The 22,772-nt window shown below is 36.9% G+C and overlaps 1 protein-coding gene across 2 annotated transcripts in view; it reads left to right on the top strand.

Annotated features, from left to right (window-relative positions):
- Positions 1 to 22,772, top strand: part of LOC131072140 (uncharacterized) — a 148,989-nt gene that overhangs the window by 66,573 nt on the left and 59,644 nt on the right. For both annotated transcript variants that reach the window (XM_058008210.2, XM_058008208.2), the window contains exons 3-7: positions 19,855 to 19,932; positions 20,223 to 20,267; positions 20,433 to 20,477; positions 20,613 to 20,664; positions 20,778 to 20,874. In XM_058008210.2, coding sequence (XP_057864193.1) covers positions 19,855 to 19,932; positions 20,223 to 20,267; positions 20,433 to 20,477; positions 20,613 to 20,664; positions 20,778 to 20,874 — 317 coding nt within the window. The remainder of the gene's footprint in view (positions 1 to 19,854; positions 19,933 to 20,222; positions 20,268 to 20,432; positions 20,478 to 20,612; positions 20,665 to 20,777; positions 20,875 to 22,772) is intronic.

The raw sequence follows: 22,772 nt of genomic DNA, 5'->3' as shown, positions 1-22,772 counted from the left end.
AAATGAAAGGAAAGGTTGTGACTCCCTCAACAATGAGATATAAAAGGGAGAAGAGAACCTCATTTGAGAGGGGGGAATAATTTGGAAATGAGAAGTGCAGATCTGATTTAAATGATAAGTGCAGATCTGATTATGAGAGGTTGTATCCCTTTCAAAGGGCAGAAATAATGAAGAGTTGCACTCTTTCAAAGGGTGCTAATGGTGAAAGGGTGTATCTCTTGCCAAAGTGTATACATGATGAAGAGGTGTGACCTCTCCCTCACATTGAGAGATATAAGGGAAAGGAATCAAAAGCATCTAGTAAGATCATCATTGATCAGATTAGATCAGAATTGTTATCAAGTTACAGGCAGTAACATTTGTGTTCTTGGTGGTATGCATGGGGATGTGCTTAATAAGTATGCTTAATATATGAAGCCCAATAATGTTCTTATGCAGAATTAATAGTAATGCTAATATGGACTGCAATAGGTATGACAGTCATACTTAATTTCATATATATGTATTCATAATACATAAGAAATATATATACTTATAGTCTAAATCATGTTATTACTTTCCGTATTTAAGAAGATGGGTTTGAGATGTTCCAAAGAGGGGCAGTCTAAATCGAAGCAATAGGTTAAGTCCCAAGATAGGGTGAGGATCAGCAACCCATAAGCCTTGAGGGTATAGACCCAAGATAGGTAAGGGCTTGGATCTGTAAACTTTGAGGGAACCTATTGTAGTTGGTCTCTAAGCACTTTGGTAACATATGTAAACCCTTCTCCCTTAAAACTGAAGTAGTAGCAAGGTTTGATATCTATATTAAGAACTATGAATAATGAAATTAATCAGCTAATGAGGAAAATAGACAAGCACTTGTTAATAACTTATTGAAGAAAATCTATCAATTTTAGTATATTTAAATAGATCAGGTAGGGGACATTACATCGGCCTATTAAGAAGAAATGCAAAATTCGGCCCTCTTGAGCATTTTGCAAATCGTGACCCTTTGCCCAATTCGGCCTTTGAAACTCTTTAGATGATAATGCACGACTCTGCAAGTGAATGAAAATGTGCGAATTTCATAGTGCTTGGTCGATTCTACTTCTCTCCATCACTCAGGCTGGCTGCAACTACGGGGGTCCTTGTTTGAAGAAAATGGGGTGTGTGTGCGAGCACAACAGTGTCGTCTCATCAATCACCAACGACGGGGCCGCTCATTAGCTTTGGTGGCATTTCATTTTTTACTATGTAGCATGGTATGATTTGTTTTTTAGTGTTCTTGGTTGTGTGAATAAGTGGAATTTCACATTGTGGGGGGAAATATAACCAATGTTCCATTCCCATTTCGTGCCAAAATGACTGAAGTCAAGGGCATCTTTCAGTGATAGTGGTAGTTGTCTATGCTGTTCGGGATTGAGTGGCAGCGATCAATAATAGTGACTACAATTAAGAACATTGTGTTCTTATGGAATGTAATGTGAAACGTTTTCCAGTATGGGTTTTTCAAATTTGTGATATGTGACTTCCCTGATGTGCAAACATAGTGGTGAACAAAAGCACCTGAGTAAGTCAGTTCATAAGTCTTGAAAGGGTTTGTGGGAGGATCCAGAAAACCACACGAGGTGAACAGATGAGTGGGTTCATGTTCATGTCCAGGTTTGTAGTAAGCTTGTGTGAAAACCATGAAAGGTTGATGGGAGGTGCCTTCCGTTTTGAATCAAGATCATGAGCCACTAGAGTGGGCATGTCATAGGGGTGAGCATACTGCAAAGGAGTGTGTAATGTTATTCTACCATGTTTGCACTAAGGGGGGGAATGTTAGGAAATTTAAGCTAGTGCTCCATGTATGTGGGTAAATAATAATTATGTGAATAATTATTATCATATAAATTTTAGTATATAGTAATATTATTGTTATATTAACAATAATATATGTTATAGTTTGAGTTGTGTATTGTTACGTGACTAACAACCACAACTAAATTGGGAGGTTGTTCCCTATAAAATAGGATTAGTAAATCCTATATATATGTAAATATTTACTGAATGAATAGACGTAGGAGCACGGTATTATTTTTTGTGTTTAACTTTTGCAGCTCCCATTTATTTAATAAATTAAAGGGAAATAGAGTTAAACAACACAAAGATTGTCCAATCAGCACCCATGAATGATAAACAAGAGAAAGAATTAGTAATTCCTCTTAAAGATATATGAATAGCTCAGAACTCAAAGATTCCATAATGTTGATGTGTTTTTTAAGACACCTCGAACATAGAATAAAATACTAAGTATTCTATCCTCTCTTGAACAAAGAAACCTCATATGCTATACAATGTGATCAAATGAGACAACTCCAAGGTTCACAATGCAAACAATTGACTTAATGCTCGGGATAGACTCAGTGAATTTGATGTGATATTGCTGGAATCACAAGGGGACTTACGCTTATGAATACTGCTGGAACGTGGAATCTTATTATCTCACATGGGAAATAGAAGATAAAAGGGGGAAGGTTTGAGATATCTAATCTAATCCTAAGGACAATGACAATAAAGGATGATGCTTTGATAGACAGATTCCATAATCAAGCTTTGCTTCGCCATGTGGGAACAACTACACAAAATCGATGCAATCTCCAAAGGATAACAAAGGGTTTTCATATTATGAACATTCATTCAAACACCCAATATTGGTGTAGTTCAAGTAAATATCCATAACCGAACTAGTGCTTTAATGAGGTTCAGGCTAACTTTGCACTATAGCTTACAATCAACAAACCACAAAAAGTATGAACTGAAGTTCCATCACATATCATTACACTTCTCCATTATAATCAATGAACTTTATATAACTTGAGAAGTAACAAGAAATTGTGCAACATGTAGAAATTACACATAGAGATCCACGTTGCTTGAATGAAAATCATGTATTGAGGCCAACAAGTCTTGGCAACAACTTTGAGTTTCCTCCTACTCTATTGCTACTTTTATTTGCTAACTATGAACTATTGACTATCAACTATTAACCTTTACAATGAGAGAACCGAGCCTTATATAGAAGTCTCTTTACAATTCAAAGTCTCAGATTGATTCGAGATCAACGACCAAGATTACATGACAAAACCCTAATTAGGGTTAGTTACAACTAACTTCATTCGACCAATGAAATAAGTACATTACTTAGGACACATGTCCTTCTTTGAATTCTAACTAATTAGAGACAAGATTAGGTATATGAACAAACTTCGATGCAATGCCATGTGTCACTTGCACCTTCATGAGATGAATTAGGTTCACTAAACTTGGACATGTTGATTTCGAAGAATTTGATTGGGTTGATGATGAATAGGATGCCTCATGTGCCTGCTAGTCTTGTAGATCATCACAAAGTGTATGTGATTGAGTAATATCTCTTGATAGTCAACATTATGTAGCTGCTCAATGTGATGAAGATGGGACACATTCCCAAATTGCATCATCATAGTGATCAAGTTGACCTTCTAACTTTCCTTAACTCTTCTCAAACTATCTCTCCTTGATCACACTTGCTCTTCCATCTCCATACTTGGGAATATTATCCTTGTGATGTATTCCATCCTAAACATTCTACCTCCTGATAGTCCTTGGGAACAATTGTTTTAGAGCTCATTTAGGGTGCTTGCTTGCACAAACTTGGGTCAGCATAGAAGAAACTTGCTTTGCTCACTAGGTCAGCTGGCAGAGGGAAACAATTACATTGGACCCCATATAAATAAGTGTTGAATGCTCACTTCAACAACACCATTTTGAATTTAAACCTTAATTTTCTCTGCTCCGATTAGAATTAGGCCTGATTTCTGAGTTTCTGGTCTGATTTCTTGTGTTCAGGTCTGATTTGCTTATGTTTGAAGTCTGATTTGATTGCTTTTAGGTCCGACTTGCATGTTTGAAGCTTTGTATTCAATCCATTAAGGTCTGACTTCACCTAATTTAGGTCTAATCCCTATTGTTTTACTACTGATTTTCAATGTTTCACCCCTTCTTCCTAAGCGCATACAAGGCATGCCCTTTCACAATGGGTTTAGAGACCTTGTTTGCACAAACACATGGAGTGGATATTGAAGCGTGCCCTGCACAAGTGGATATGAGTGCATATGGGAAGTTGTCTTGCACAAATTTGATAGGAGTGGGATTTAGGTATAGGTCTACCGTATGCACAACGTGTCTTGGCTGTCTTGTCATGGATTTGCTCTCTTGGCTTGAGTGCATACCAAGGGGTCAAGTGCACAAATTGTGATACTAAGCGCATTCAAGGCATGTGTAAGTACAAAGCTTGATTGGAGCGGAGGTGGGTTTGAAGTATAGGTTTGCACAACATGACAAGGGCGGGTTTGAAGGCCTTGTTTGTACAAATGCTAGGGCGAGGTCATGTTATAAGGGGTTTTCACCAAGACTTAGGCAATTTTATGCTCTATTTTCGTACTTGCCTTGAGTGCATCTAGAAGATATGCATGCAAAACAAGGTGTAGAGTTAATTTAACATGATGCTTGCACAAAAGTTGCTGAGTCCAGACTCTAAACTTTGACATGAAATGAGGGGGTTGACTCCAAACTTAGGCAAATTTTGATGATTTCTCCCCTTCTAGGTCTTGTATTAAGGAAAACGTATACTAAATGACCCTAAGCATTGTGCTTGCAGTTCCTAACGGAACGCCAAGCAAGCTTACCACTCCTTACACTTCAACCTACTCTTATGACATCCAACATCTTAACATTATTGACAACATTTGCAACTAAGCAACTTTGGCAACAGTGACAACATTTGTATCATTGACGACATCCTTCAATCTTCACACTCACAAAACATACCTCCTCGCACAAGCAAAGGCTAAAGACTAAGAAACTACTACCAAGCTAAAGACGTCTGACTAAAACACCTAAGCTAGGAAGCAAAAAAGTGGGAGTCCTGTTGTGACCTATTTCACGCATCGCCCCATCGTAGATGGGGACGCCCTGTTTTTTCTTTTTAGGGTTTTGTCTTAGCTCTGCAGTTTCATAAATCCATTTTCTTTGAGACTTTTGAGTTAGAGTTTTGAAGTCATCCCGAGCCAAATAGAGAAATCATGCTCAGATTTGTGTTTGAACGTTGTTAAAGTGCTTAGAAGGTCTGAAGGACGAGGATCGCAATTGCTTTGGGTCATTTCTGACAACTTTCTATTTTTAGGAATTTTTGCTTTTTTACTTTTTTCTAAAATTAGAAAGTTTTGTTTTTGGCACTTTGGGCCCAATTCGGGAAGCATCTTTTTTGGCTTGCTTTTTGCTGTTTTCTTTTTTCTGCTTTTTTGAAAGTAGGATTAGGGTTTTGTTCCTCGGGTCATTTCATCACTGCCCATGTTGTTAGAATTGAAAAATTTGGTCTCTAAGTGTAAAAAGCAGGGTAAAAACCCTAATTAGGGTTTTGTTCCAGAAGATCACTCCTTAAGCCATATGATCAGAGTGCCCATGTCCTCAGAATTGAAAAATTATGTCTCCAAGTGCAAAAAGCAAGGTAAAACCCTAATTAGGGTTTTGTTCCAGATAATCCAGCATTGATATGGCAGATCCAATTTTGACATAGCAAGTTATAACAACAACATGGGAGAACAAAATTCATGGTATAAAGGTCAAAATTCGCTCAAGGCAAAGAAAGTTGGTTGTCCATCAAAACATGTCCAGGCTCTCCTGAAGTCCGCCATGTCCAAGAGGAAAGATGGCTAACAATGTCCAAAGTCCGTCTTGTCTAGAAGATTAGAAGTTGGCATGGAAAAGAGAAGATGAACTCCCCCCAAGCATACATGTCCAAGCTTCTTTCAACTCCGCCTAGCCAAAGAAAGAAGTTGGCAAGCAATCATCAAACTCCTACCTTCGATTAAGGAACCCATGGCGAGAGTTAAGCAAACTCCTACTTGAGGTTAAGTCAGCAACAAGAGAGATTTTGCAAACAAGTATTTAAGTTCGCCTAAGTTGGAATAGGGAATAAAGCAACATGTCCAAGCACTTTGGAAATTCGCTCAAGACATAAGGCAAGGATGGCAAGATGCCTTCAAAGTCGGCCAAGACATGGCAAGTATCATGCCAACTCCGCCCTATCCAAGAGGCTTCAAAGTCGTCCGTCTAGCAAAGGAATAAAGCGACATGTCTAATAAGCTTCATAGTTCACCCTACTTTGGCATTTGAAAGCATGTCTAAAAGGCATCAAAGTCCGACCTAAAGAAAGCATGATAAAAGCATAAGGACGGCGTGGAGTTAGGATGACATAAAGCACTAAAGTTTGTTAAGCAAGTAAAGCAAGAAGAAAGCAAAGCAAGTAAATAAAGATTAAAACAAAGGAAATTTTGCTTGGCAAAGCATACTCCAAAGTCCGCCAAGTGCAAGAAAGAAAGCAAAATAAAACAATGTCCAAAAACATGTAGACTCCGCCCAAGTAGATGAAAAGCAAACTTGGCAAAGGTTTGAAACGTAAAAGCCAAAACAAAGTTGGCAAGAGATCTTCCAACTTTGCCCAACACTACTTAGCATGTCCAAACACTTTCAAACTCTGCCATGAAGACATAAGGAAGGGAAAGAATATTAAAGCGAGACAAGTTTGAAAGGAAAGATGTCCAAGTAATGTCAAACTCCGATCTGCAGTTAAAAAGAATGGTAAGAGTTAATTAAATTCCTACCCAAGGTTAAGTCGACAACATGTTTGAAGGGACAAAAGAAAATAAAGAAAAGCATCCAAGTGGACATGTAGTTGGCTAGGCACAAGGCATGAAAGAAATAAAGAACAAGATAGAGCAATACGTTCGACATGTCTTAACACCATCAGAGTCCGCCCTCCTAAAACATGGATAAAAGCAATCCAAGTTCGCCTAGACATGAAGGAGTAAAGCAAAGATTGAATCATGTCAAAGTATACTTAAACTCCGCCATGCCCAAGCTTCTTCCAAGTCCACCAAGCATAAGAAGACAATGTCTGAGCTTCTTCAAACCCCTCCCATACACAAAAAGGCTGGGAAATGAGCATCAATCTCCGATCTGCTGTCAAGGGGAATATCGTAAAGTCAAGTAAACTCCGCCCATGAGAAGGATGGATAAACTTGTGTGAACTCCGCCCAGCCAAGTATGAAAGAATAAAAGCATGGTAAAAGAACCTTGAACTCTGCCTTGTCTAAGAAGACTCCAAGTCCGCCACAAGGAGAAGGATAAAAGCAAACAAGGAATAATGCGAAGCATATCTAATGCATTCCAAGGGTTTGAAAGATAAAAGGAAATATGTCTAAAGATCTTCCAAGTCCGCCTAGACATTATGGGATAAAGCTACATGTCCAAGAACATGTGAAGTGCACCTAGGTATGGAAAAAGATTAAAGCTAAGCAAAGGTGGCTAGACAAAGTTGTGTGGAAAGAAAAAATTAAAACAAGAAAGATTAAAGCACATCTAAAGGCATAGCTTAAGATGATCCAAGTCTGCCTTGGCTAAAGATCTTCCAAGTCTGACCTAGACAAGGAGAAAGGTTGGCAAGACATGATCAAAGTCCGCACTCTCTAGCAAGACATTGACAATGAAAACATGAAAAGTTTGCCTAAGGAAGTTAAAATTTCCTAGGGTAGATTGTCCAAGCACCTTGAAAGTTTGATCAAATACAAGTTTGTGAAATGAATTACACCAAGATGGATAGACACTGACCAAGTTAGCCTAGGCATAAATGGAATATTTGAAGATGCCTAAGCCAGACATGAAAATTTGCCCAAGACTTGGAGATTAGACATGACAATGATCAAAATGCCATGGTGAAAGACAAAAAATTGGCTAAAGGAAAAATAATTTTGACAAAAAAATTGCACATGAAATCAAGGGTCAATCAACGAACGGGTTGGAAAATAAACTTGACACATCAAATATTTTTAATATTTTCCAACACTTAGAATTATTTTCGAAGAGAAAATAATTTCAACACTTACAAATTTTTTTCGAAAATTCAAGAATTTTCGAATTTGGAAGAAAGATCTAGAAGATTCCTTGCTTTTTTGGAATTTTGAGAGAGAAATAAAAATTTCCATATAGGAAAGATTTAAAACATAAAAACACAAAAAAAATAATAAAAAATTAGAAAAAACAAAAAAACAAAACAAAGATGAAGCTTCTAAGTTTAAAATCCTTTAACTCTATATATTTTCAGCTAGTCACTTTCAAATTCATTATTCAAGTTGGAAATTTGGAGAGCAATTGAGAAGAAGTTTTCTCCCAGATTTTGTGGAAAATTAATTTTGAAGTGAGATTTTCAAGAATCAAAATTTTCCAAGTGTTAGGAAGATAAAGCAAAGTGCTTTTTTTTATTTCGAGACAAAATTTTCAGAATTAAAGGTGAATTTCAGTCACAAAGAGCAACTTCAATGATCCGAAATTTGAATTCGACTGAATTCTTCTACCTTTATGTCTTATTTCTCTCGAATTTCATCAATTTCCGGACCAAATCCTTCACTTTCAGTCTGCTTTTTCGCAGAAATTTAGCTTTTTGACAAGTTGAAAGTGAAATTTTCAAGTAAAAGGGTTTGAAAATCAGATTTAAAATCAGCAAGTTGTCTTGAAAATAATATTGATTTTTCATGTGTTTTGCAGGTTAATGACCACCAAAGGAGCACCTTCCAGAAAAGCACCAATGAAGTTTGCTAGTAAAGGAGTGCAGCCATTATCAAAGATCAAATCCAAGTGGAGGAACGTCACAGACACTAACCTTGGGCATGTGGATTTGGAAGAATTCAAAAAGAGAATGTACGGGCATGATGGATATCTACCGACACCCATTGCTCGCCGGATGATGAGAAATGGCATCGTCTAAGCAACTGGATTTCCATCGGCTAAAGAATGTGTTGAGCTGATAGTTGAGTGTGCTATACACTACAACGCACAATCAAGAGAGATCTTTGCACCTGATGGAAGGGTTTTAGCTAATCTTTCAGAGTTAGCCATTCAAGAGACGTTTGGAGTACCAAACTACAATAAAACCTCATACAAGACTAAAGAAGATACCTAAAGGATCTACGATAACCAGTTTAAGCTCTGTGCGGCAAATGTCAACAATTCTTGGTTGGAAAAGAAAAGATCCCAAGGGAAAGTGCCAAAGAATCTGATGCACCCATACTTCAAGGAAGAATATGGTGACATCGTCTTACTGCTGAATAGAGTAATGGGCAGCCCTTAGTGTGCACCATTTGAGACATGGATGTACTATTTCATTGATGAAATCACCTCGGGTGTCCAGATGTTCAATTGGTCCCGCATAATCAATAACTATCTTCATGAACAGTTGATAAATTTGGAGAGGACAAAGTCATTCTACATGAGTTCCTACACTGTCTACTCATTGGCCAAAATTTTTAGATATTCCGGACTAATCTGCAGAGACGTAGTTGGCAATGGAGAAAATGAATTCAAGTCTTATGACTGTTATCCTTAGCTACAACTTAAGGATGAGCCATTTCAAATGAGTGAATGATGCATTCCTGATGTATATCACAAGGACACTACAAGGAGGAACTCATCAAAGGCTATCTCATGAAGCCAAAAGTTTAATCAACAAGTATGGATCCTGGTTTATCTAGTTTCCAAAATTTACATATAGAAGAGTTTAGGGTTTTGACAGTCGTCCTTACCGACTTCCGATCTATCCAACCAACAGAATGGTCTTGCTATAAGTTCTTAGGCAGCTGGAAACATATCAAGGCTTCAAAAGAGCAAGACAAAAGGCAGCAATTACCTTTCCATTCTTTATTGGAAATATGCAAGAGTCTTGTCCGATAGCACAAGCAGCTGAAAGTGCCAGGCTAGAAATGCAGTGGTATCTCTTTACATTCTATTGATCCAAAGCTAATTATGATCCTTACAACAATATTGGATCAGTGAATGGAGAAAGATTCAGACATAGAGTGGACATAGAGGATTTTTGAGCAAATGCTGTAGATGAATTTGACATCAGGAAAAGGTTATTGTCTAGACCATAGATGAAAAACTCGGATTTTGCAATAACTCGGCAAGGCCAAAAAATTTTAAAAACTCGGGACTCGGCAAAACTCGGCAAAAAACTCGGCAAAACTCGGCAACTTTATCGAACATTTGAAAATTCATTTTTTTTTTATATATAATTCAAAAACACACATTTACACCAAATTTGTATAACATATATGATTTCCATGATATATAAATCAAATTTTTTTGGTAATACATAGCAACAAATGCAAGTATCATAGCATAAACCAAAAACCAAGTGCAACATATGTATAAGAGTTCAATACATATCAACGTATCACAGTGACAGTCTCATAGAGTTATAGAGTCATAGACCACAAAACAAGAACCTCTGAAATTCTGATTACATATCAAGTTCAAAGTTTGGTATCAATGAAAATAAGAAATCATAAATTGCGTCTACGACTAAAGCTCAAAACAGATTGTGGCCGCTGGATGGGTGGTGCTGAAGTAGTGGCAACATCCTCAACACTAACAGGTGCCTCTGCTGCATGATCAACCTCCTGCTCCTCCTCACGTGCTGCCACTTCCGCATCCCATTCCTCTCCTGGCCTCTCCAACTCACTCAGCTGCTCATTAGTAAGGAATGGATCCAAATCATTATCAACATCATCAGGAGAAGCAACCCATTCTGCTGCATATGGATCAATGTCATCCAAGTCAAGTGCTTCATGTGAATCTTGCCCTAGCACCTTCTTCTCATGTAATCGAATGTTGTACCGCACATAGACAAGATCATTCAAGCGTTGTTGAGTCAACCTATTGCGCTTTTTTGTGTGGATGTTCTCAAAAACACTCCAGTTGCGCTCACAACCAGAAGCACTACAAGGCTGTGATAATATGCGGATGGCAAGCTTTTGAAGATTAGGCGTTGTGGCACCATAATCTTCCCACCACAAATCTGCAAGGATACAAAATGTGATTTATAACTTGTAAAGATTTCAATAATCTTAAAGAGAGAAATAAATGGTAAAAATTAAACATATGTTTTTTTTTACCTGGTCGTAAGGTGGCTCTCCTACGTTTGCAATCAGGTGAAGAAAACAATTCCCCTAAGGCCTTCTTATAACTCTGCAACTCATCAAGTATTAGGTCTCGAGGATCTCATCATCAACTAATCTCCGAATGCATGTGTCAAGGCCAATTCTAACCTCTGCATCTGCTCTGAAACTCGGAGAGTAAAAAAACTTGGGATTCAAGAAGTAGGCAGCAGCATGAATATGTTGGTGGAGTTGATGGTTCCACCTTCGATCAATTATGCGCCATATGGGTTCATACTTGGTCTTGTTTGACCCATACAAGTGTTGAATCGCCTCTTTGGCCTTATCCATGGCCTCATATAGATACCCCATGGAGTTATGATCCCCATCCACCATTCGTAGCACCCTCACCAACGGTTCCGACACCTAGATATAAAAAATCTAACAAAATCAGCAGATTGAAATATTAGAAAATTAAATAATAAATCATCAATTAAAGTTTCAAAACTTACATTGATGATCTCCTCCACTATCTTGGCAAAATTAGTATCAAAAATGGCAATCACAACCTTCTCTGCTTCAGGCTTTGTAGCATAAGGACTCCCCAACCATCTTTCACTCACGAACATCCGCTTCAGGTTGGGCAATGTAGCAAGTATGCTCTGCAAGGTGAGGAAATTGGTAGCAAAGCGTGTGACCCCCGACCGCACAAGATCCTTACCTTCAGTGTGCTCTCTCATAAGATTCAGGACCCATGTGTGATTGTAGATGTATTTCGTGATATTCCTTCCATCTTCAACCACTTTCTTTACCCAACTTAGTTTCCCTATGTCCTCAAGGAGCAAGTCAAGACAATGGGCAGCACAAGGGCTCCAAAATAATGTCGGATGTCTAGCCATTAGAAGTTTGCCGGCTGCCACATATGCAGCTGCATTATCAGTCACAACTTGGATGACATTCTGCACTCCCACATCCATCACCACTTCATCCAACATGTTGCACAAGGTCTCCGCATTCTTCACTTCATTGGAGGCATCAATTGATTTAAAAAATACTAACTGTCCTCCTGAAGCAACTAGAAAGTTGATGAGTGTCCTGTTCCTACCATCTGTCCATCCATCAGAAAGAATGGTGCAGCCATTCTTTTCCCAAATAGTCCTTTGCTCTTCCACTAATGCATGAGTGTTTTGGACCTCATCCTGCAATAACGGTCCACTTACCTCGTAACGGCTTGGGGATTTGAACCCCTTACCTGCCACAGTCAACGCGGTGACCAATTGGTCCCAAGATGGACTAGAAATAGCATTGAACGGAACATCGTTGTAGATAAAAAATCTAGCACACGCCACCTTGGCTTGTTGGTGAGCCTCTTTATTCCATGCAGTGCCAAGCAATCCAGGTTGTGCACCAGGAGTGTTACGTGGAATAAAGAAGTTTTCCATGTTGCTGTCCAAAGTTCCCTTTTCTCGTATCCGTGGCCCAAGGGAAGAACCAGATGTCCCCACATCTGTATGTGACCCCATGGAACTCAAATCTGCCCTTGGGGCTGCCATTGCCTCTGCTGTTCTCTTTTTTGTTGCCTTCCTTTGATCATATGCTTCAAGCGTTGCTATTGCATCTCTCGTAGCCTCTTCAGTACATTCCGTACAGCTTGTGGTATCTCGGCATTGAATTTTTGCAAGGTGATATTTGAACCTATTAATGCCACCTTTTACAATTTTTTTGCAATGGTTGCAAAAAACATCTCCTCGTTTTGGACCTGGTCTCCCATGTTTCCAACAAGGGTCTCTCTTTTTGCCACCAACTTTAACTGTAGAAGCTGAATCCATTTTCTTTCAAAAAGATGTGGAAAAGAACCTAGCAAAAGAGAGGCAACATTTAGAGATAAATAACATTGTTACCAAAAAAAATCACAAACATCCAAAAATTACAATGACTGTATAACTGTATTTTATTTACAGTCATCTATTAATAGATGACTCTCTAAAATTAAAATTTTTAATTGGTTGTGTATTTTTTTAAGTATTTAACTTCAAATTTAAATTTAAATGAAATACTTTAATACACATTGACATTACACAGTTGACAGTCATTTCAAATGACTATGAGTATTTCACAATTGACTGTGTAATACACAGTCATTAATTACAATGTACATTAATGATTAATGTATTACACAGTCATCAGTCATTTGAAAATGACTATGTATTACACAGTCATTTCAAAATTTGAAAATGACTCTGTATTACACAGTCATCAGTCATTTGAAAATGACTGTGTATTACACAGTCATCAGTCATTTGAAATTTTGAAATGACTGTAATGACTGTGTATTACACAGTCATTTGAAAATGACTGTGTAATACACAGTCATTTCTCATTTGAAATGACTGTAATGACTGTGTATTACACAGTCATTTCAAATGACTGATGACTGTGTAATACACAGTCATTTGAAAATGAATGTGTATTACACAGTCATTTGAAATGACTGTGACTGTGTAATGATGACTGTGTAATACACAGTCATTTGAAATGACTGTGACTGTGTAATGATGACTCTGTAATACACAGTCATTTGAAAATGAATGTGTATTACACAGTCATTTGAAATGGCTGTGACTGTGTAATGATGACTGTGTAATACACAGTCATTTGAAATGACTGTGACTGTGTAATGATGACTCTGTAATACACAGTCATTTGAAAATTTGAAATGACTGTGTATTACACAGTCATTTGAAAATTGAAATGACTGTGATTGTGTAATACACAGTCATTTGAAATGACTGTGACTGTGTAATGATGACTGTGTAATACACAGTCATTTGAAAATTTGAAATGACTGTGTATTACACAGTCATTTGAAAATTGAAATGACTGTGATTGTGTAATGATGACTGTGTAATACACAGTCATTTGAAAATTTGAAATGACTGTGTATTACACAGTCATTTGAAATGACTGTGACTGTGTAATACACAGTCATTTTGAAATGACTGTGACTGTGTAATACACAGTCATTTTCAAATGACTGTGTATTACACAGTCATTTCAAATGACTGATGACTGTGTAATAATTACTAATGATTGTGTATTACACAGTCATTTGAAATGACTGTGACTGTGTAATACACAGTCATTTGAAATGACTAAGACTGTGTAATACACAGTCATTTTCAAATGACTGTGTATTACACAGTCTTAGTCATTCGAAATAAAACAATACAAAAAGATACCTGGTCGTGCGTGCAAATGCAAACAATACAGTCATTTTGACTGTGTAATACACAGTCATTTCAAATGACTGTGTATTACACAGTCAAAATGACTGTGTATTCGAAATAAAATAATACAAAAAGATACCTGGTCGTGCGTGCAAATGCAAACAATACAGTTATTTTGACTGTGTAATACACAGTCATTTCAAATGACTGTGTATTACACAGTCAAAATGACTGTGTATTCGAAATAAAACAATACAAAAAGATACCTGGTCGTGCGTGCAAATGCAAACCCTATGCAAATCGCATGGCGTTTTTTGCCTTCCGGAGTCGCGCGAGCCGCGAAATGGAATAAAGACTTCGGTTTTTTTTTTGCCTGCGACTTAAGTCGCATTTTTCTCGCATTTTGTGCCGCGTTTCGGGCGGGTTTTGGCCATTAACGGCGATTATTTGCCAAAAAAATCGTGGCGAGTATATAAAAAAATCGGCCCGAGTATTTCCGCGATTAACTCACGCGGCATTATGGATCGCGATTACTCGCGAGTTTTTGAATTGCTCGCCGAGTTTTGCAAGCCTGGTCTAGACTGCCAGTAAGCTTGATCAAAACAACTGAATTTTTCCTTGTGCCTGATCAGTTGGAAGACAATGAAGAATACACTCAGCTTAGCTTTGATGAGCATGCACCTCTTTCTCCTATCAAATGGTCAAAACCAGAGCATGCAGACTTGACCACCTTGGTGTGACCAGTTGTAAAATATTCCAGGTGGTGGATTGATCAACGGAGTCATAGATTAAGGCGAAGAAATATAACCTTGACTTATGACTTGATGGGTGAAGCAGAAGAATATTCTTCAAATGTAGATGCATCACAAAGTGCTAGGCTGATTGAAAGTGCTAAAAAGAAAGGGAAGGCAATTGTGAATGAAGGACCCACTCAAAAGAAACATAGGCTAGAACCATCTCGTTCTGCCGCATCAACAAACATAAATGAAATATTTGCTATTGATGAGTCATTGGCAGAGATGGAAATTCCTTCCCCAGTTCATGAAGAAAACATAGAGTCAATCCATCAAGAAGATGAATAGCCTCCGTCTCCTGCCGACACAAAAGTATTGGAGTTGGATAATGAAATGGATGTTGAGGAAGGTGAATTTCAAGAAGGAATGATTTCCGCCCTTTGAGGTATACCATGTGAAGGAGGCAACCAAGAAGTGGAAGGCATTGAGCAGTCCACTGTTCCTGATTGGTTGAAGGAAAGATTGAAAGTAAAGACACAAGAAATAGAAGTTCAAGAAGAGGATGATATGGCAGATTTCTTGGCCAGATTATAACAAGTTGCAGTAAAGAAGCTGACCAAAAGGTTTCCACCATCTAGAGAGATGAAGCTGGCTGCAGGACAATGCAATTAGCTGTGCCAAAGGTTGATAAAGCAAAAGAGGATATTGATCCTCATGAATATGAAATTACCATGATCAATTTGGGACCAACTACCAAGAAGCAGGAAGCTGAAGACTTGGATAATTCAGTTGCTTCCATGAAGGCAAGATTGGACAAGGAAGTAGAAAAGAAGGAATATAAGAAAGAAGTTGAGCGCCTAAGGGATTATATTCAGCATTTGACTAAGCCGCTTGATCAAGCAAATCCAGAAGCTCCTCCACTCTTGAATTCACAAGAAACAGTCATAAGTTCTGAGGAAGAAGCAGTGACAGCCAGAGAGACCAAGGCATGGATGGAAAGCATAAGTAAAGAGGCAGCCACATTTGTGGGAGGGTTAGCATTGACATATGGACAAACCTCCTCTTTACTCTCTAGGATTGCAAGCATGGCAAAAACATGGGTTGACATTCAAGACATTCAAGACAAAATTATCCCATGCCTTAGAACATTAAAAGGAGTTCCGAAACAAGAGTTGATATATGGGAATATAATTGAAGCAGGGGCAGCATATGATTTCAGCAATTGGCATTGGACATTGGTTGCACTGAGTGAAGTCTTGGAGAAGGTAAAGGCTGATGCCGATAGAGCTGAGGAGCAGATAAAAGAAATTCAAGACAAGGTTTTCCTTGTAGCTGTGGAAGTGCTTGAGAAATAAACCATCCGAGAGAAGGATATGCGGCTGGGAAAACTAAAGGTCAAGACACAAGAAATCTTCTCCACTGAACCAATCTTGAGGCAGAATTTGTCTAAGGCATCAAACCTCCCGTCCATCAGAGATGCTTTCCAGAAACAGGAACTAGATTGGGAAATCACTTTTGTTATATGTGCAGATGATTCGGAAGGATTGGAATTTAGGGTCAGTATGCTACCACATGTCACAATGGAGGAGGTTGATCAAATTGTGTCCAAGTTCATTGAACATTCTACCTCTCAACAGGAAAAGGGGGTGCAACTCTAAAAGATAGCACCTTGTGCCACTTGTCTTGCATGCACTGGATATTAATTTTATTTTGGGAAACCCTAATTAGGGTTAGGTTGTCTTAATCTTGACCGTTGATCTTAGATTGGTCTCGGTCATTCATTCATTTTTTAGAACTCTATATAAACTCTCATTCTCTCATTTTCATTGTGTGGAGAGATTTATGAAATTGTTGCATAGAGCTACTTGAATAATAAAAAGTTCATTATCAGTATTGTTTTGAAGTCTTATTGTTATCAAGTGGTTGCATATTTTATTCAACACTTAGAATAGATTTGCTTTGAAGTTGTTAGATGAATGAAGGATTGATAGTTTAGATTGGTGAAACTTTTGCTCATACTTTCTTTGAATGGATGATTTTCATTCAATGTGTAAAGTTAGCCTGAGCTTTTGATGTGGATGCTTAACTTCTACTTTGAGTAATATTGTTCAATTGATTGGTATTATTCATAAGTGTGAAAATCTTGAGCACAACCTTAACAGATTGCACATGCTTTACGTAGTTGTCCTAAGTGTGGTGAAACTAAGTGTCGTTTATTGGTTTCACCCAGTCTACACCGTCTCTTGAGTTCTTAGCACTAGTTAGAATTCCTAAACCCTCCTTTTTATCTTTTTTTTTTGAAATCCCAAATCAGAAAATCCAAAAACAAAGAGCATTTATTGATAAATTTGCCTAAGTCCAGCTTGTGAATGATACTAGTTGAAGTATAAGTCCCTTTGTGTATTACCAACATATCACAACGCCCATTGAGCTTATCCACACATCAAGACCTGACAAAAGAATCCTTGGAATCGCCATATGATCTTCTCGCAATCTTAGCATAAGCGGTGATTTTTCAAGAGAGGATAGAGTGTCATTGGACAGTTTATTCTGTGTTCGGGTGAATGATAAAACACACACCAGCAAGTCCCCATTTGCAATGGGGCATGAATGCTTGCAACATAACACTAGCACCAATTTGAATAAATGTTCGTGAACATTTCAAAGATAAGAACTCAATCCAAACCTAGAACCTCTGGAAAATTCAACCCAACTTGTCAAATGACTAGGAAACATACTCAAAGGGGAAGAAGAATCCCAAATTGGATCAAGGCACTTTGTCTTTGATTACCCAAGTGTGTGCAAATGTATTCATTCCAATTCACAAGATCATTGTAACCTTAGAATCGATCGTGATGAGCTACGTGAGTAGTCCTAACTTCAAAAGCATCCTGAATAGAGCCTCGCTGCTAGTGAGTGTCCATAGCCCCGACGACGTTATCGTTGTAATCTCACGAATATTGCTTCATTGCTAGCCGGGCATCCATGGTCCCGATTGAGTTACTCGTATGTTTCCAAAGCCAAGTTTTTGATATTTTTTTCTCTTTTTGATTTTTTTCTTTTGCTTTCTCATTTTCTTCTTTTCTTTTGATATTGTTTTTTTTTTCTCATGTACTTTCCACACTTTGGCTCGTAAGCAATGAAGTTCACATGGGTTTGAGAATTATAGTGGTACTGAAGTAGGATTTAAGATTTTTCACTAGCCACGAATTCTCCTAAGAAAGTACAATGACTTAGAGCAATCCAAACAACTTTGTGAAATTTTTTCCAATGGATTTGCAAAGAAAATATTAATTTTGAAAGTGAATCCATGCTAAGACTTGGATTTTGCATTTAAATTTTGGAATTCCATGTTTATACTTAGGATTGAATGTTTGAATTTAGAGTTCCACACTTCACACAAGGAATTGAAACAAATTTTGTAAATTTCCACACTCAACCATGAAATTTGAATTTGAATTTTGTAATTCCTTACTCAAACAAGGATTTTAACATCTCAACGTTGAATTCCACATTTCAACATGGATTGCACTTGAATTTTGCATTTTTTTCTAAGGATTTTTTACCAAATTTTTGTTATTTTCCCTTCTTAAGGTCATCCGACCTTGACAAGGAAGTTTCCTTGTCTAGTTATCATATCCTTGGAATTTTTCACCATCTTCACTCTTAACATTTCAGTTTTTCAATTTCTCGACAATTTGTCCTAATGACATTTTTTTTGCAATTTTGACAACTTTGACAACATTTACAAGATTTGACAACTTTTGACAAAAATGACAACTTTTACAACTTTTGACCTCAATTCTTAGTCCTGACGTTTGTTCATGGGTTTTGGACTTGAAAATTGAATTCGTGACTCGACCACACCTTCAAGGACAACCTTTGCATTCTAAGTCATTTCAAGGACTGATCAACACACTTAACCCCGACCGACAAGACATTGCGAACCCCAAACAAAGGCTAAGATACTAAAACTATTGCCAAGCTAAGACAACTAAGCAAAAACGACTAAGCTAAGAAGTAAAAAGAAAGTGGGTGTCCCCATTTGCAATGGGGTGTGTGTGTTTACAACATGACAAGTACCTTCATATTAGACCTTCATAATGAGTGTCTTCGTGCAGGTAGGTCTTGCTGGTAGTGATTAGCCAATGGCAGTTACCTTAGTTTTTGGTTTAAAAGTTTTAATTGTACTGGTAATGATTATCCTATGATCGGGACCTAAGCCTAGCTTTTTAGGCCCTTTTGGCAATTATTTATTCCCAATGGTGACCTTTGACCAGGGTTTTAAACTGTGCTGGTAATGATTATCTCACGCAGGGTGTCAGCCTTGCTCCTAGATGAATGTTAAACCAGTTGTCACTCTGATTCTTGATATAATTCGCTTGGTCAATATTTATATCATTTCTGCAGCAAAATAATTTTTGTGTGAAATTGGCTAGCATGCACTTTTTTTTAAAACTATTTAATTTTCTGTCGTGTTTAGAACTGAGTTCTTATCTGTGCTAATTTTCTTATTTGTGGGTTTTCTAATGTTGTATTTGAAATTGGGCTATAAATATTTGTTTATCAGAGCTTAATCAAAGTGTTAGAAATTAAATATATTTGCACATCTAGGGAAGGTGGCATGGCACACATTTATACATACAGAACTACACTTACAAACCCACATGTACACAATGGTGGCAAATAATAGCTGCTGTACAGTCCTTTGTTAACAGTTTATTTAAAAAAAAATCATAAAATATGTTGTTTACATTTATAATAGATGTTATAAAGAATGTATGCAAATATTTCATGAAGATAGTTGTGGTGCATGTAAAATATGTCATAAGAGATTATATATAATGGAGGCAGTAACTGAGGTTAACTTTTCCTTTATTAATCACTTGGTTGCAGGAGATTTCCAGCTTGAGTGTTGAGCCATGTGCTGAAGAATGGATAATTGTGACAGTGTTTGAAATACATAAATCAGAGGTAGGCTGTGGAATGCAAAAACTATTTAATCCTCTTCCACAGCAGTATGGAGACAGTAAATATAATTATTATAAAGGACTAATTGTTTTGAAACGATCATGTTAAATTTTGTAACTATGAATAAAACAAAATTTTGATTTCTTGATAGAGTTGCATAATAAAGAGTAGATGAAAAGATGGTACTTATCACCTTAGTTGACAGACATTTAAACATAGGTTAGGCACTATTTATTTTCTTCCTGTGCAGGCAACTTCACTAAATAGGCTTCTTACATTGACAACTTATGCAGGTACCAGCTTTCATTGACAGGGAACATGAATTTCGGTTTTTAGTGGTATGTTGTCTATGTGCATGTAAAGCATGCATTGTCTAGAGATTTTCACCATGCCTGCATTCTCAGTAATTTGTAACTTCAATCTTCCAGATAAATTGATGGGGTATAGGTTGAACAAGCTTTGTATGGCCACATAATCACTACAAATTTATCTTGTTTCTTCAGGCACTACCAGAAGATATATCTGGAAAACGTTTTTCTCATCCTGCTGTAAGAGATCTCCTTTTTTCTATTATCAATAAAAGTTTGGTGAAATGGCTTCTTGACGACATATATATTCTCTGTAAGTGATCACTGAGTGAATAGTTGCAGACAAGTTAAAAATGAAATTATTTGATTTGACAGGTAGTTTGTTGTCGGTATAGTGATGAAGAATATCTCCAAGTACGTTGCAAAGGTAGGATATTGATGAATTAGTGTTTTTTTCATGTTTAGGAGGTTCGGTAGGCTTTTATAAATCTCCTTGTATCCCCGACCAGTCTATTCAAATATCTTACATTTGATTTGTAGGAAGGAAGGAACTCTTTTTCCAGCGTTATGGTCGTTACAATATAAACCAGATTTGGCGAGATGACATCCTTCCTTGTCGTGTGTACCTTCGACATTGGTATATGATTCTTTCAAATTCTGGATTTGAATCCTTTCATCATATAGATATCTATTATATCTAATATATGCTTTTATGGACCAAGAAAATTGGTAGAGAAAATGCTATATTCTTTTTGCACACTCATTTTTCCGGATTTTTACTAGCTGAGATTATGGGTGAGGGTCCAACCTCCCGCAAATCTTAGGTGGGTGGTCACATGGCCACAAACACATGCTTTGTATCCTGCAGTGGTGGGCAAGATCCAGTGTTGTTTTGGGGGTGGTTTGGACCCAGCAAGGTGGCTTTATTATCTATCTATATTTCGTGGATAGAGTAAATGTAATCAAGACAAATTATTATTAGATGATGATAGTTAAAACCATAGCAGCAAAAATCGTTTGGGGAAGAAATCAGCAAACCAGAGGTATTAGATTTTTGAAAAAATGGGGAAAAAATTGGATTTTAAAAAGAGTATATAATAATAATAATAATAATAATAGAATTTTCCCCGCTCAACTTTAGCCACCCTCCCATCCCCACACATGTTAATAGTATTAATATTAATATTTTATTACTATTATTTATATTATAATTATATTATATATCAATATAATAGTAATAATTTAATATTATAATATTTTATAATATAAAAGAATAATTATAATATGTATATTAATATATTATAATTATGTTATAGTAATATTTAATGATAATTATATATATTATTGTTTTATATTATTATACTAATATATTATAATGATATTATATTAATATGTTATGATTATTATGTATATTATTGTATTATATCATTATGTAATATAATAATTATTATATTATATTATAGTTAGAAGAATTTAGGTCATGACTGCTCACGATTGGTCTTGGACAATTTGATGGCATTCTGGGCTCACTGTGGAAACTGTTGATCATATTTAGTTGGATAAATAAGCCTTGTTTGGGAGCATGTTTCCCATAAATCCCGATCCATTGGTGGCTTCAGTGGTACTTGAGGTTCCCCCCTAGGTATGGACTTTGCCTCAGTTGACTACTGTGGGAAGAGAAGAGGGTCGAGTAGAGACATCCAATTCACCTTACCCTACTAGATAAGTCTGATTCACCAGGCGTGTAAGGACCTGCATAGCCTTACAAGTTTTTCTACCAGAATTAATTCCACATAAATTACATCAGTAGAATTTAACAAGTTAAAATTATAATTTCCGTTGTAATTTCAATATCAAAATGCACATTACATCGTAGAGATCAATACAAAACAAATGTTTATCATGTAGATCATAATGAAATCACAAGTCCTTTGATAGTTATGACTCAGTCTTTTGGAGATCCTTGGACGAGATCATAGTTGTGGCGCTTTCTCTGCCTAACCATGAAGCTTTAGCTTCCTCAGAGTCCTTCCTAGCTCAAAGAACTATCGACCCTACTCAAAATGCCTAGCAATGTGGAAGTGGTAGGGAGGAAATCCTGGTGCAAGCCTGACTACATGCAATTCCTACTCAAATATGCTAAAATGCAATCAGGATGTGGCAGAGAATTAATTATGCTAGGCAATAAATTTGACTTTGGCCAAAGTACTTGTAACAATTGTGAATTACTATGCATTCACTTCTCCGAGTCCCACATTCGACACCCTCTTCATGGAAGATAAGCTTTCCCAAACACAGCCATACACAGAAAAAACAACTCAACATATATTTCAGGAAACACATCATGCACTCACTTTTCTTGTTTTCAATAATGGTCAAATAATGTATTTAATGATTTTTTTATTTTTATTTAATCGCATGCAATTTATGATGCATAAAGCAAACTATATGATTTGAAATTATAATATTTCATTTATTGCTTAATCTAATTTTGTTTCTATGCTTTCATTTTACATGATAACAATAGGAGAGAAT

The sequence above is a fragment of the Cryptomeria japonica genome, chromosome 6 (assembly GCF_030272615.1).
Source record: "Cryptomeria japonica chromosome 6, Sugi_1.0, whole genome shotgun sequence".
Lineage (NCBI taxonomy): Eukaryota > Viridiplantae > Streptophyta > Pinopsida > Cupressales > Cupressaceae > Cryptomeria > Cryptomeria japonica.
This window is presented reverse-complemented; position numbering and strand designations above follow the sequence as displayed.